General features: G+C 46.5%; 1 protein-coding gene across 5 annotated transcripts in view; it reads right to left on the bottom strand.

Moving 5' to 3' along the window:
* The window catches only part of daam2 (dishevelled associated activator of morphogenesis 2), a 397,560-nt gene that overhangs the window by 124,953 nt on the left and 258,548 nt on the right, over positions 1-14,059 (bottom strand). For all 5 annotated transcript variants that reach the window (XM_070885703.1, XM_070885707.1, XM_070885704.1 and 2 more), the window contains exons 10-12: positions 12,382-12,499; positions 9,269-9,407; positions 7,906-7,964 (exon numbers count right to left, since the gene is read on the bottom strand). In XM_070885703.1, coding sequence (XP_070741804.1) covers positions 7,906-7,964; positions 9,269-9,407; positions 12,382-12,499 — 316 coding nt within the window. The remainder of the gene's footprint in view (positions 1-7,905; positions 7,965-9,268; positions 9,408-12,381; positions 12,500-14,059) is intronic.

Genomic DNA, 14,059 nt, shown 5'->3' with positions numbered 1-14,059 from the left:
GGGATTTTTAAGATACTCCTGAAAAATCAAGTTGCTCCAAAAAATAACGGAGCAACTCCTGGGCAATTTTGAGCCCTATAATCTGCTCAATCTGCCACTAGCAAGAATCCGCTGGTCTAGTGCGCAAATACATTTTCACTCCACGACTAAGTCAATGTGCCGCCTGTTTCAGCCGGCACACTATCCCCATGTCAAATGTAGGCGGCCTCTGTCCAAAACTTGCCCAACATGACTCTGAACTCGGGCCCTTCCATATTTTGGGATTTACAAATATGAAGTAATATTTATTATTGCGACTGTTACCCATTTCATAACAACAAACTGCATTTATTTTGTCAAATGTTGTCTGATTATGCTTCTTTTAAACACTTTGGAACATTTTCCCATGTTAAAAGCAAGTTGTTGCTGTGAGATAGTGCCTATAACATAGTAAAACATCACAAGATGCTTCACAAGCGGATGCTTTGGACACCCATAGGTAGGCTCCTTTCAAAATGGAGCCAGCTGCATCAAACCTGCTAACAGTGAGGATCCCATCCCCATTTTGAGGCCATTACTGCCCCGTTAACGCCAGGATAAGGCAGTGAAAATAGAGTAGAGATTCTGTCTGTGCAAGGCCACCTCTCACTTACCTCAGCCCAGAGAATCTTATAAGCAGGTTGGCGGAGCCAAAACTTATGGACCCCTAAATCGGCGTAGCTGGAGTTGAACCAGCGAAAACCAAGCAGGGAATTTGATTAAGCTTCCTGCTGCTTGTTTGGCTAGCACCACTCTATCCATCAAGGAGACTGGCTTGCAAGGTGATCAGGAAACAATCGGGAAGAAGCCCTTGGACAAGCCCTGGCTGAGATAATCCAACTCGGATCACAGCAGCATGATCACCCTGGTCCTTTTTATTCTGGATGTCTCAGTACCACGACATAAGAACATAAGAGCATAAGAAATAGGGGCAGGAGTAGGCCATTTGGCCCCTCGAGCCTGCTCTGCCATTCAATAAGATCATGGCTGATCTGATCATGGACTTAGCCCCACTTCCCTGCCCACTCCCCATGCCCTTCACTCACTTTGTTATGTATTTAACCCCTTGTAACCTGCATCACACCTGTCCCCCAGAGGGTCTACCTGTTTGAGTCCCAAGGGATCCCAGCATCCCTTGGGAGCACAGTATATAAGCAGACCACCCACGAGGTACCTGCACTCTGGAACTATAATAAAGGAGCTAAGGTCACATTTGCTCATTACACACAGTACTCGATCTGAGCATTTATTATGAGTATAACAATTGCCGACGAGATAACGAACAACCGCGCGAAAATGCAAAGAACAGTCGGCATCCTGGCGATGTTCTCAGAGGGGGACAATTGGGGGGCCTTTGTGGAGAGACTCGACCAATACTTTGTAGCCAACAAGCTGGAAGGGGACGAGAACTCAACCAAAAGAAGGGTGATCCTCCTAACTGTCTGTGGGGCAACAACCTATGGCCTCATGAAGAATCTCCTGGCCCCGACTAAACCAACAGAGAAATCCTATGAAGAACTGTGTACGCTGGTCAGGGAGCACCTAAATCCTAAGGAAAGTGTTTCGATGGCGAGATATCGGTTTTACATGTGTCAACAAGGGCCAGGAAGTGGCGAGCTATGTCGCCGAACTAAGGCGCCTTGCAGGACATTGTGAGTTTGAGGGATTCCTAGAACAAATGCTCAGAGACTTTTTTTACTGGGCATTGGACATGAGACAATCCTTCACAAACTATTGACTGTAGAAACTCCGATTCTGAATAAAGCCATAACGATAGCCCAGACATTTATGTCCACCAGTGACAACACCAAACAGATTTTGCAGAGTAAAGAAGTTTCGGCCAGTACTGTGCATAAAGTAACATCGATTTTGAGCAGAAACGTACAGGGCAGAACGTACACTCTGGCTGCTGTGACCCGACCTCAACTGACCCAGAGTCCGCCATCATCTGTTAATGCAAGGCAGTTAACACCCTGTTGGCGCTGCGGGGGTGATCATCGGCCCCATCAATGCCTCTTTAAGCATTATGCGTGCAATGGCTGCAGAACAATGGGACACCTCCAATGAACGTGCAGGCGAGCTGCAAACCCTGCAAACCGCCACATTGCATAGGAAGATCAGTCCACAGTGGATCAGACAGAATTAGAGACTCGTATGGAGGAGGCAGGTACACACGTTCACGACAAAATGCCCACCAATAATGTTGAAAGTTGAACTGAACGGTATTCCAGCGTCTATAGAGCTGGACTCGGGGACAAATTACATATCGAGTAAAACGGCCTTCGACAGGTTGTGGGGGAAGAAGGCACACAGGCCCAAGCTCAGCCCCATTCACACCAAACTAAGGACTTACACCAAGGAACTAATCCCTGTAATTGGCAGTGCAGAAGTCAACGTCTCCTATGATGGAGCAGTACACGAACTCCCGCTGTGGATTTGCCAGGGAATGGCCCCATGTTATTTGGCAGAAGCTGGCTGGGAAAATCTGCTGGAACTGGGACGACATCCGAGTGCTCACGTCAGTTGACGACACCGCATGTGCCCAGGTTCGAAGCAAATTCCCTTCGTTATTTGAGCCAGGCATTGGAAGCTCCTTGGGGGCGAAAGTGCAGATCCATTTGGTCCCCGGTACGCGACTCATCCACCACAAGGTTCGGGCGGTACCATACATGATGCGTGAAAAAATGGAAATCGAGCTGGACAGGCTGCAACGTGAAGGCATCATCGCACCGATGGAATTCAACGACTGGGCCAGTCCGATTGTTCCGATACTCAAAGAGGACGGTATGGTTAGAATTTGCGGGGACTATAAAGTAACGATTAACCGTTTTTCGCTGAAGGACCAGTACCTGCTACCCAAGGCAAATGACCTATTCACGACCCTGGCTGGAGGGAAGACATTCACCAAGCTGGACCTGACCTCGGCCTACATGACGCAGGAGCTGGAGGAGTCTTTGAAAGGCTTCACCTGAATCAACACGCACAAATGTCTGTTTATTTACAACTGGTGCCCGTTCGGGATCCTGATGGCTGCAGCGATCTTCCAGCGGAACATGGAGAGCCTGCTAAAGTCGGTTCCTTGTATAGTGGTCTTCCAGGACGACATATTGGTTACAGATCGGGACACCAACGAAGAATCTGGAGGAGGTTCTTAGTCGGTTGGATCGCGTGGGGCTCAGGTTGAAATGCTCGAAGTGTGTTTTCCTGGCACAGGACATCGAATTCTTAGGAAGGAGAATCGCAGCAGACAGCATCAGACCCACCGACGCCAAGACGGAGGCCATCAAGAACACGCCGCGACCACAAAACGTGACGGAGCTGCGGTCATTCCTGGGACTCCTTAACTACTTCGGTAAAATTTCCTACCTGGGTTAAGCACCCTGTTAGAAACCCTGCATGAGCTGGAGACGACTGGGTATGGGGGAATTCACAAGAGGCTGCCTTTAAGAAAGCCAGAAATTTACTGTGTTCTAACAAACTGCTTGTCCTGTATAATCCATGTAAACGATTAGTGCTAGCTTGCGATGCATTGTCATATGGGGTCGGGTGTGTGTTACAACAGGCTAATGAATTGGGAATCTTGCAACCAGTTGAGTATGCATCCAGGAGTTTATCCAAGGCTGAAAGGGCCTACAGCATGGTTAAAAAAGAGGCTTTGGCGTGCGTTCATGGGGTTAAAAAAAATGCACGAGTACTTGTTTGGCCTCAAGTTCGAGCTTGAAACTGAGCACAAGCCGCTCATATCACTATTCTCAGAGAGCAAAGGGATTAATACCAATGCAAAAGACAGAAAGGAGATGAGTGAAAGTGGAGGGCAGAGAAACCCAAGGCAAAAATCAAAAAGGGCCACTGAATATATAGAGGCTGCAGGAGGGGTCAAAACTAAAAATCATGGTCTAAAAACTAATATTAAAACACTCTACCTAAACGCACGCAGCATTCGAAATAAGGTAAATGAGTTGACGGCACAAATCATTACAAATGGGTATGATTTGGTGACCATTACAGAAACGTGGTTGCAGGGTGGCCAAGACTGGGAATTAAACATACAGGGGTTTCTGACGATTCAGAAAGATAGACAAGAAAGGAAAGGAGGTAGGGTAGCTCTGTTAATAAAGGATGATATCAGGGCAGTTGTGAGAGACGATATTGGCTCTAATGAACAAAATGTTGAATCATTGTGGGTGGAGATTAGAGATAGTAAGGGGAAAAAGTCACTGGTGGGCGTAGTTTATAGGCCCCGAAATAATAAATTCACGGTGGGGCAGGCAATAATCAAGGGAATAATGGAAGCATGTGAAAAAGGAACGGCAGTAATCATGGGGGATTTTAACCTACATATCGATTGGTCAAGTCAAATCGCACGGGGTAGCCTGGAGGAGGAATTCATAGAATACATACGGGATTGTTTCTGAGAACAGTATGTTACAGAACCTACAAGGGAGCAAGCTACCTTATAATCTGGTCCTGTGTAATGAGACAGGAATAATAAATGATCTCCTAGTAAAAGATCCTCTCGGAATGAGTGATCACAGTATGGTTGAATTTGTAATACAGATTGAGGGTGAGGAAGTAGTGTCTCAAACGAGCGTACTACGCTTAAACAAAGGGGACTACAGTGGGATGAGGGCAGAGTTGGCTAAAGTAGACTGGAAACACAGACTAAATGGTGGCACAATTGAGGAACCGTGGAGGACTTTTAAGGAGCTCAACAAAAATATATTCCAGTGAGAAAGAAGGGCGGTAAGAGAAGGGATAACAAGCCGTGGATAACCAAGGAAATAAAGGAGAGTATCAAATTAAAAACCAATGCGTATAAGGTGGCCAAGGTTAGTGGGAAACTAGAAGATTGGGAAAATTTTAAACAACAGCAAAGAATGACTAAGAAAGTAATAAAGAAAGGAAAGATAGATTACGAGGGAAAACTTGCGCAAAACATAAAAACAGATAGTAAAAGCTTTTACAGATATATAAAACAGAAAAGAGTGACTAAAGTAAATGTTGGTCCCTTAAAAGATGAGAAGGGGGATTTAATAATGGGAAATGTGGAAATGGCTGAGACCTTAAATAATTATTTTGCTTCGGTCTTCACAGTGGAAGACACAAAAACCATGCCAAAAATTGCTGGTCACAGGAATGTGGGAAGGGAAGACCTTGAGACAATCACTATCACTAGGAGAGTAGTGCTGGACAGGCTAATGGGACTCAAGGTAGACAAGTCCCCTGGTCCTGATGAAATGCATCCCAGGGTATTAAAAGAGATGGTGGAAGTTATAGCAGATGCATTCGTTATAATCTACCAAAATTCTCTGGACTCCGGGGAGGTACCAGCGGATTGGAAAGCAGCTAATGTAACGCCTCTGTTTAAAAAAGGGAGCAGACAAAAGGCAAGTAACTATAGGCCGGTCAGTTTAACATTTGTAGTGGGGAAAATGCTTGAAACTATCATTAAAGAAGAAATAGCGGGACATCTAGATAGGAATAGTGCAATCAAGCAGACGCAACATGGATTCATGAAGGGGAAATCATGTTTAACTAATTTACTGGAATTCTTTGAGGATATAACGAGCATGGTGGATAGAGGTGTACCGATGGATGTGGTGTATTTAGATTTCCAAAAGGCATTCGATAAGATGCCACACAAAAGGCTACTGCAGAAGATAAAGGTAAGCGGAGTCAGAGGAAATGTATTAGCATGGATCGAGAATTGGCTGGCTAACAGAAAGCAGAGAGTCGGGATAAATGGGTCCTTTTTGGTTGGAAGTCGGTGGTTAGTGGTGTGCCACAGGGATCGGTGCTGGGACCACAACTGTTTACAATATACATAGATGACCTGGAAGAGGGGACAGAGTGTAGTGTAACAAAATTTGCCGATGACACAAAGATTAGTGGGAAAGCGGGTTGTGTAGAGGACACAGAGAGGCTGCAAAGAGATTCAGATAGGTTAAGCAAATGGGCTAAGGTTTGGCAGATGGAATACAATGTCGGAAAGTGTGAGGTCATCCACCTTGGGAAAAAACACAGTAAAAGGGAATATTATTTGAATGGGGAGAAATTACAACATGCTGAGGTGCAGAGGAACCTGGAGGTCCTTGTGCATGAATCCCAAAAAGTTAGTTTGCAGGTGCAGCAGGTAATCAGGAAGGCGAATGGAATGTTGGCCTTCATTGTGAGAGGGATGGAGTACAAAAGCAGGGAGGTCCTGCTGCAACTGTATAGGGTATTGGTGAGGCCGCACCTGGAGTACTGCGTGCAGTTTTGGTCGCCTTACTTAAGGAAGGATAATCTGGCTTTGGAGGGGGTACAGAGACGATTCACTAGGCTGATTCCGGAGATGAGGGGGTTACCTTATGATGATAGATTGAGTAGACTGGGTCTTTACTCGTTGGAGTTCAGAAGGATGAGGGGTGATCTTATAGAAACATTTAAAATAATGAAAGGGGTAGACAAGATAGAGGCAGAGAGGTTGTTTCCACTGGTCGGGGAGACTAGAACGAGGGGGCACAGCCTCAAAATACGGGGGAGCCAATTTAAAACCAAGTTGAGAAGGAATTTCTTCTACCAGAGGGTTGTGAATCTGTGGAATTATCTGCCCAAGGAAGCAGTTGAGGCTAGCTCATTGAATGTATTCAAGTCACAGATAGATAGATTTTTAACCAATAAGGGAATTAAGGGTTACGGGGAGCGGGCGGGTAAGTGGAGCTGAGTCCACGGCCAGATCAGCCATGATCTTGTTGAATGGCGGAGCAGGCTCGAGGGGCTAGATGGCGTACTCCTGTTCCTAATTCTTATGTTCTTATGCCTCAGCCCGCATCCAACGGCCAGGCAGAACAGGCAGTTCAGACCATCAAGCAAAGCTTGAAACGCATGTCAGAAGGTTCCCTGCAGACCCGCTTGTACCGAGTGCTGCTCAGCTACCGCACCAGACCCCACTCAGTCACCGGGATTCCCCCAGCCAAGCTGCTCATGAAAAGGGCGCTAAAAACAAGGCTCTCTCTGGTCCACCCTGACCTACATGATCACGTGAAGGACAAGCGACATCAACAAAGTGTGTACCATGACTGCACAAACTTGTCACGCGATATTGCGATCAATGATCCTGTGTTTGTGCTCAATTATGGACATTGTCCCAAATGGCTCGCTGGCACGGTCACAGTCAAATAGGGGAGTAGGGTATTTCAAGTCAAACTGACCAATGGACAAACGCACAGAAAACATTTGGACTAAATTAAACTGCGGTTCACCAACAGCTACGTACAGCCTGAAGAGGACACCACCAACTTTGACCTTCCAACACACACACAAGTGGCTACTGACACCACAGTTGACCACGAAGCAGAACTCATCATCCCCAGCAGCCCGGCAAGGCCAGCTGCCCAACAGCCCAGTGAAGAACTGACCAACCCAACCACACCAGCATTTGTATCGAGACGATCGACAAGGGAGCGCAAAGCCCCAGATCGTCTCACCTTGTAAATAAGTGTATTGTTGACTTCACGGGGGATGTTATGTACTTAACCCCTTGTAACCTGAATCACATCTGACCACCAGAGGGCCTACCTGTTGGAGTCCCAAGGGATCCCAGCATCCCTTGGGGGCACAGTATATAAGTAGGCACTCTGGAACTACAATAAAGGAACTAAGGTCACACTTGCTCATTACACACAGTACTCGGTCCGTCCATTTATTATGAGTATAACACCCTTATCATCAAAAATCTGTCTATCTCCATCTTAAATATATTCAATGACCCAGCCTCTACAGCTCTCTGGGGTAGAGAATTCCAAAGATTCATGACCCACTGAGAGAAGAAATTCCTCCTCATCTCTGTGGAACAACATTGTCGACAATACCTGTACCAAGTTTCTGCTTTAGTTGCAAACCTACCTTTCCTGAACTTCTCCGCTTGATCCTTCCACTGTTTGACTTCATTTTCGTTCACTAACCTGAAGACATTAAAAGGTTTCACATTCATTAGGGTGTTTAGTAAATAACTCACCATTCTACCATCCACTACAGTAAAACCTCATGTAACCAAACTGTTTGGGTGGGCGGGCGGGAAAGGACTAAGGGAAAGGGAAACGGAAATAAGTTGGCTCAACAGGAGTTTGGATGACCAAGTTCCATTGGAAAGATGAGGCAATCTCACTGTGTCAAGTTGTGGATGAAGTGTGCAGTGTCACTGGGAATGGAGTCTATGGGTATGTGCTGTCAGACTTTCAACACTCCCGGTGGGGTGGAGCATTCGATATGGGGAGAACAAGTACATCGTCAGTGTGTCCCTGAAATGCGGGAGGGGGTGAGGGAATTATTTTTCAAAGTTGGCTTTTTTTCCAGACGGTGAAATTGCTGTTTTGCATTTTAATTTTTCTCAACTTCTCTGCCTCCTCTACCGAAGGCACTGGCTCCCGCTGAGTACAGAACTTTGGGGGTAGGGGGTGGGAGTGGAGGGAGGGGGCCAGCTCTCTGTACCTGGCCCTCGTGCTGTGCTTCATGTCAGCCTGGACAGTGCAAGGTACTGGAGGCCATCACTGAGCTTGGTTTTGTTCTCGCCCTGATGTCCACATGTGGACTTCCCAGCAGGAGTCATGTACATCAATCAAGGACAAGAAACCGATTGCGTTCATCTCTAGCCCAGGGAGTCCCACACAGCCTGGCTGAGGTGAGCTAACCCAGTACAACAACAACAATTTACATTTATGTAGCGCTGTTATGTAGTAAAACGTTCCAAGGTGTTTCACAGGAGCACAATCAGACAAAATTTAACACCGAGCCACATGGAAGAGATTATGACAGGTCAATGAGGTATATCTTAAGGAGCGTCTTAAAGGAGATGCAGAGAGGCAGAGAAGTTTAAGGAGGGAATTCCAGAGCTCAGGGTCTAGATGGCTGAAGGCACGTCCGCCAATGGTGGAGCGATGGGAATCGGGAATGTGCAAGAGGTCAGAATTGGAGGAGCACAGAAATCTTGGAGGGTCAGAGGGCTGGAGGTTACAGACATAGGGAGGGTCGAGGCCATGGAGGGATTTGAAAAGAAGAATTAGATTTTTAAATCCGAGATGTCGCTGGATCGGGGAATCAATGTAGGTGAACGAGCACAGGTGTCCGATGGTCAAACCTGGAACCTACCGGGTCTGCCTGGCACAGGTGCTACACTCATTTTAATGGACACCGCACACAAATAGCAAGTCTCATGGAACCGCAGCGACGGACTCGCGCCCAGTGTGAACGGGTTTTCGGCAATACTCACATCCGAATGATATTCTTCACATTGAAGTTCTCCAATGGTGCCACATCGGGATCTTCCCCCTTCTCATCCTGCAGCACTATCTGCTGTAATATCCTGTCGAGGAGCTGCCAGTGCTGGCAGTTAGTTCCGTTCCTCTTCCCTGAAGGACAAATCACAACCAAGAAGGGTTGGAAATGTTTACTGGTGAGCATTCTTCAAGGTCTAAGATACAGCAGCACCATAAGGAGGGATAGGTACAAGTACCTTACTGAACAGCTCAGTTCCGCACTGAGCGGTGGACGCACCGAGTACATCACCGAGGCAGCCCCATTCTTTACTTTTTTCTTCCAACATTTTTTTTAAATTACTAAAACTAGGTCTTGCCATTTGAAAAAACTGAGGGTAGGCAGTCTGCAAATTTCACTTCCCTCTGGCCACGTTTGCCATGAAGTTGGTGGATTGAAATTTCCTACTCTCCCGGAAATAAAAGGGTTAAATTATGAGGACAGTTTGCAAACACACGGCTTGTATTCCACAGAATATAGAAGCTTATCACCATCATAGGCAGTCCCTCGAAATGAGGATGACTTGCTTCCATGTCAAAAAAGGATGAGTTCACAGGTGTTTCAATGAAGCATCTAATATTCCAGGTCCTGAACTTCATAGTGTAGGGTGCAAGCTGCCTGTGCATGGATTAACATAGAAACATAGAAAATAGGTGCAGGAGTAGGCCATTCGGCCCTTCGAGCCTGCACCACCATTCAATATGATCATGGCTGATTATTCACCTCAGTACCCCTTTCCCGTTTTCTCTCCATACCCCTTGATCCCTTTAGCCGTAAGGGCCACATCTAGCTCCCTCTTTAATGTGTGGTGGTCAATGCACACTAGCCAACACACGGGCTTGACAGAGCCAGGTCTTGGTCCAGTGGCAAGGATTAACCAAGACGACTGGAGTCCTGCTCTGCTGCACGGGCCTAGTGCGCACACATATCGCAGTGTAGGCTGACTGTGTCTTAACTCCATCTAACCTTAAGGGGTGATCTAATTGAGGTGTTTTAAGATGATTAAAGGAGTTGATAGACTTGATAGAGAGAATCTATTTCCTCTGGTTAGGGGATGCCAGAACCAGGGGACATCACCTTAAAATTACAGTTGGGCCGTTCATGGGGTGTTGTCAGGAAGCATGTATTCACACAAAGGATAGTGGAAATCTGGAACTCTGTCCAAAATATAGCTGTTGAGGCTGGGGATCAATTGAAAATTTCAAAACTGATATTGAAAGAAGCTTATTAGGCAAGAGTATTAAAGGATATGGAACCAAGGTGGTTAGATGGAGTTATGACACAGATCAGCCATGAATCGCGGTACAGATTGGAGGAGCTGAATGGCTGACTCCTGCTCCTATGTTCCGTGGAGACATCCCGTCAGCTCTCTGCCCGTCAGAAGCCAATTACTCCTTAGTCCATCCTGCGCATAACCAATGGGCCCTTAGTCCGGACTCGGCCCTACTCACACCCCCCTCCGCCCCCCACCGCACCCCCCCCCCCACCCCCCGGCCCCCCAACCTCCTAGTGTTGTGCGAATCGGCAGCTATGACCGAAGGTAATATGGGAAGCGGCGGGAGATGGCAGGTGATTTGTAACCTAAGGATAACGCAGCAGCATTTGATAGCCTTGGAGGGAGAAAGTGAAGCCTAAGCCGGCATTTATGGCAAGCATATATTTCTATTTAAATGTACATCTGTTGAATGCATTTTATGCTTATTGCAATTGGAAAGTGCACCCCAGAGCATTCCACTGAACAGAGCTTGACTAGCACCATGCAATCAGTCACTCAGCAATCTCACTAAAAGCAGAGCTGAAAGCAGAACATGGAAATACCTCACAGAACGCAGAGACCGGCAGCCTGGGAGGACGTACTGACTGTGGGCTGTGTGAGGGAGCAGAGGTGAAGGGTCATGAACCCATCGCTATCATGACATCAGGTCCCCTTTTTTCTGCCTGGCGATAATAGTCCTCTGTTTCCCCATCTGTGTGTAGCTGTGACTGTCTGTGTCACTTCCTCTGTTCATCTTGCTCTCTATCTTATATGATAGTTTTCATACAGCATAAGTGATGTTTCCATTTGTGGGCAAGACCAAAATTAGGGTCCATAAATATAAGATAGTCACTAATAAATCCTGCAGGGAATTCAGGAGAAATATCTTTACCCAGAGTGTGGTTAAAATGTGGAACTCGCTACCACAGGGATTGGTTGAGGTGAATAGCATTTAAGGGGAAGCTAGAAAGCACATAAGGGAGAAAGGAATGGATGGATATGCTGATTGGGTGAGATGAGGTAGAGTGGGAGGACACTCATGCGGAGCATAAACACAGGCAAGGATGGCCTGTTTCTACACTGTAAAGTCTCTGTAAGTGAAGAACCAATGGAAACCACTTGGACTCTACCAACTAGTGTCCCTGAAGGCTCAGTGAGCTTGTCCAGTGAATAGCTGGGCCTTATGACCCCGCAAAGTCCCAAGTTTAAACTCTTGACTTTGCTGAGTTAGCTAATAGCATGCAAGTTAGCATTAGGTGCTTCAGCATCTGTCCATAGATCCCTTCACAGGCTTATTTCACCCATCTCTGCAATCCCCTCCAGCCCAATAGCACGTCTTTAGCATTTCGTGCCTCTGACTCCAGCTTTCCGTGCATCCCCTCATCCAATTGGTGCCAGGTCTTCCAGCTGCCTCCTCATCTATGGAATTCATCCACTAAACCTCTACACCTCTCTCCAATCCATCTCAAGACCCATCTTTTTAACCAAGCAGTTAGCCATTTTTCTTAATTATCTCCCCCATCCTGGCTTGGCATCTGTTTTCCTTCTGCCTATTTGTTAAGCATGTTGGAGCATTTCTTTATATGAAAGGGGTGATATGAAATTCAAACTATCATTTGATCATAGCCCCACAGCTGAATCTCCAGTTCCGTTCTGTTCAGACGTAAAGGGTGGGCTTTGGAGCAAGGAACCCGAGGATGCCCAATGCTTATGGAACCACGGCCTGGCTTGAAACACAAGTCATCTGGATTCAGGAGAGAACATCAGAGGGAATATTAAAATGAAAAAATAGTTAAAACAAGAACTCTACGTACAGGGCATTTGGAGGCAGTGCTGGAGGACAGACACCAAATGTGGGTAGGCTTCCGTGTGACTCAGCTTTTTCCGAATCAAGTCAAACATCTGGCTTGTACTCCTGGTGTCAATATGCACCTGGAAAGTAGAAAGATTGCATCTCAGTATGTTACAGTGCGTGCAGATTATCATCAGAGGCAACACTTCAGAAGGTATTGGAGGACATCCAGCATCTTAACAACAAAAACTTGCATTTCCTTAAAAAGAGAAAATGCTGCAATGCTCAGCGGGTCAGGCAGCAACTGTAGAGTGAGAAACAGAGTTAATGTTTCAGGTCGATGACCTTTCATCAGAACTGGAAAAAGTCGGAGATATAACAGGTCTTAAACAAGTGTCGGGGCAGGGAAAAGGGGTGGGGAGTAAAAAAACAAAAGGGAAGGCCTGTGATAGGATGGAAGGCAGGAGAGATTAAATAACAAAAAGGATGAAGGTGCAAGGCAAAAGGAGATGGTCATGGAACAAGTAAAGAAACAAGAGATGGGTCTAGAAGAGGTGTAAATGGGAATATCATCATCATAGGCAGTCCCTAGGATCGAGGAAGACTTGCTTCCACTCTTAGCATGAGTTCTTAGGTGGCTGTACAATCCAATACGAGAAGCACAGTCTCTGTCACAGGTGGGACAGATAGTCGTTGAGGGAATAGTGAAATCATCAACAGCTGCTGTCCGAAAAAGTGAGAAAAAATGGAGGTTATGATCTGAAATTATTGAACTCAATGTTGAGTCCGGAAGGCTGTAAAGTGCCTAAATGAAAGAGGAGGTGATGTTCCTCGAACTTATGTTGAGCTTCAGTGGAACAGTGCAGGAGACCGAGGACGACGTGATCAGAGCGGGAGTGGAGCGGAGAATTGTCCGTCACGACAATCGAGGGGTTCAGATGATCATTATTAACTATGAGAGTGTTTAGTTTTTTTTGTGATATGAGCTGCCCCATCCAGCTCCCTATTTATTTATTCATTTTTTGATCCAGAATGTACACTTTGAAAAAAAATGCAACAGTTCCTCCAGCGCATCTGTGAACAAATCGAATTGGATCCCCCCCCACCACCCCCCTTCGTAATCAGTAACAGTATTGCACTAGGTCACCTGATGTATGGGGAGTGACTTCACGCTACAGATGGGGCGGAAACTTGCAGCTGTAGTCTGCCCTGATTTATAATATTCTTTCGGGGTTGGCGGGGGGGGGGGGGGGGGGGGGACAGGGAGCGGGGGAAGAGACCCTACCTGTCTGTCCATATCGGACTCAAGTCCCGCACCGACTTTTAAATCTGCTGGGAAGTGGCCTCGCAAACTAGTCAGTTGCATCAAACTATCAAACTGCTGTAAAGAGTATCACACGGACTGCAGCAGTTCAAGAAGGCGGCACACCACCACCATCTCAGGGCAAAGAGGGTTGTGCAATAAATGGTGACCTTGCCAGCGACGACCACATCCTGAGTATGATTTTTTGGTTAAATACATTTTTAGCTGGCAACGTTGCAAGTCAACTCGCAATATTAGTGAAGGTAAGGACTCAGAATAAGGGGTGGCCATTTAGAACTGAGATGAGGAGACATTTCTTCACTGAGGGTGGTGAATCTCTGGAATTCTCTACCCCAGAAGGCTGTGGATGCTCAGTCTTTGAGTATATTCAAGGCAG

The sequence above is a fragment of the Pristiophorus japonicus genome, chromosome 7 (assembly GCF_044704955.1).
Source record: "Pristiophorus japonicus isolate sPriJap1 chromosome 7, sPriJap1.hap1, whole genome shotgun sequence".
Lineage (NCBI taxonomy): Eukaryota > Metazoa > Chordata > Chondrichthyes > Pristiophoridae > Pristiophorus > Pristiophorus japonicus.
Note: the sequence above shows the minus strand (reverse complement) of the source record. Positions and strands in the feature narration are given on the sequence as shown.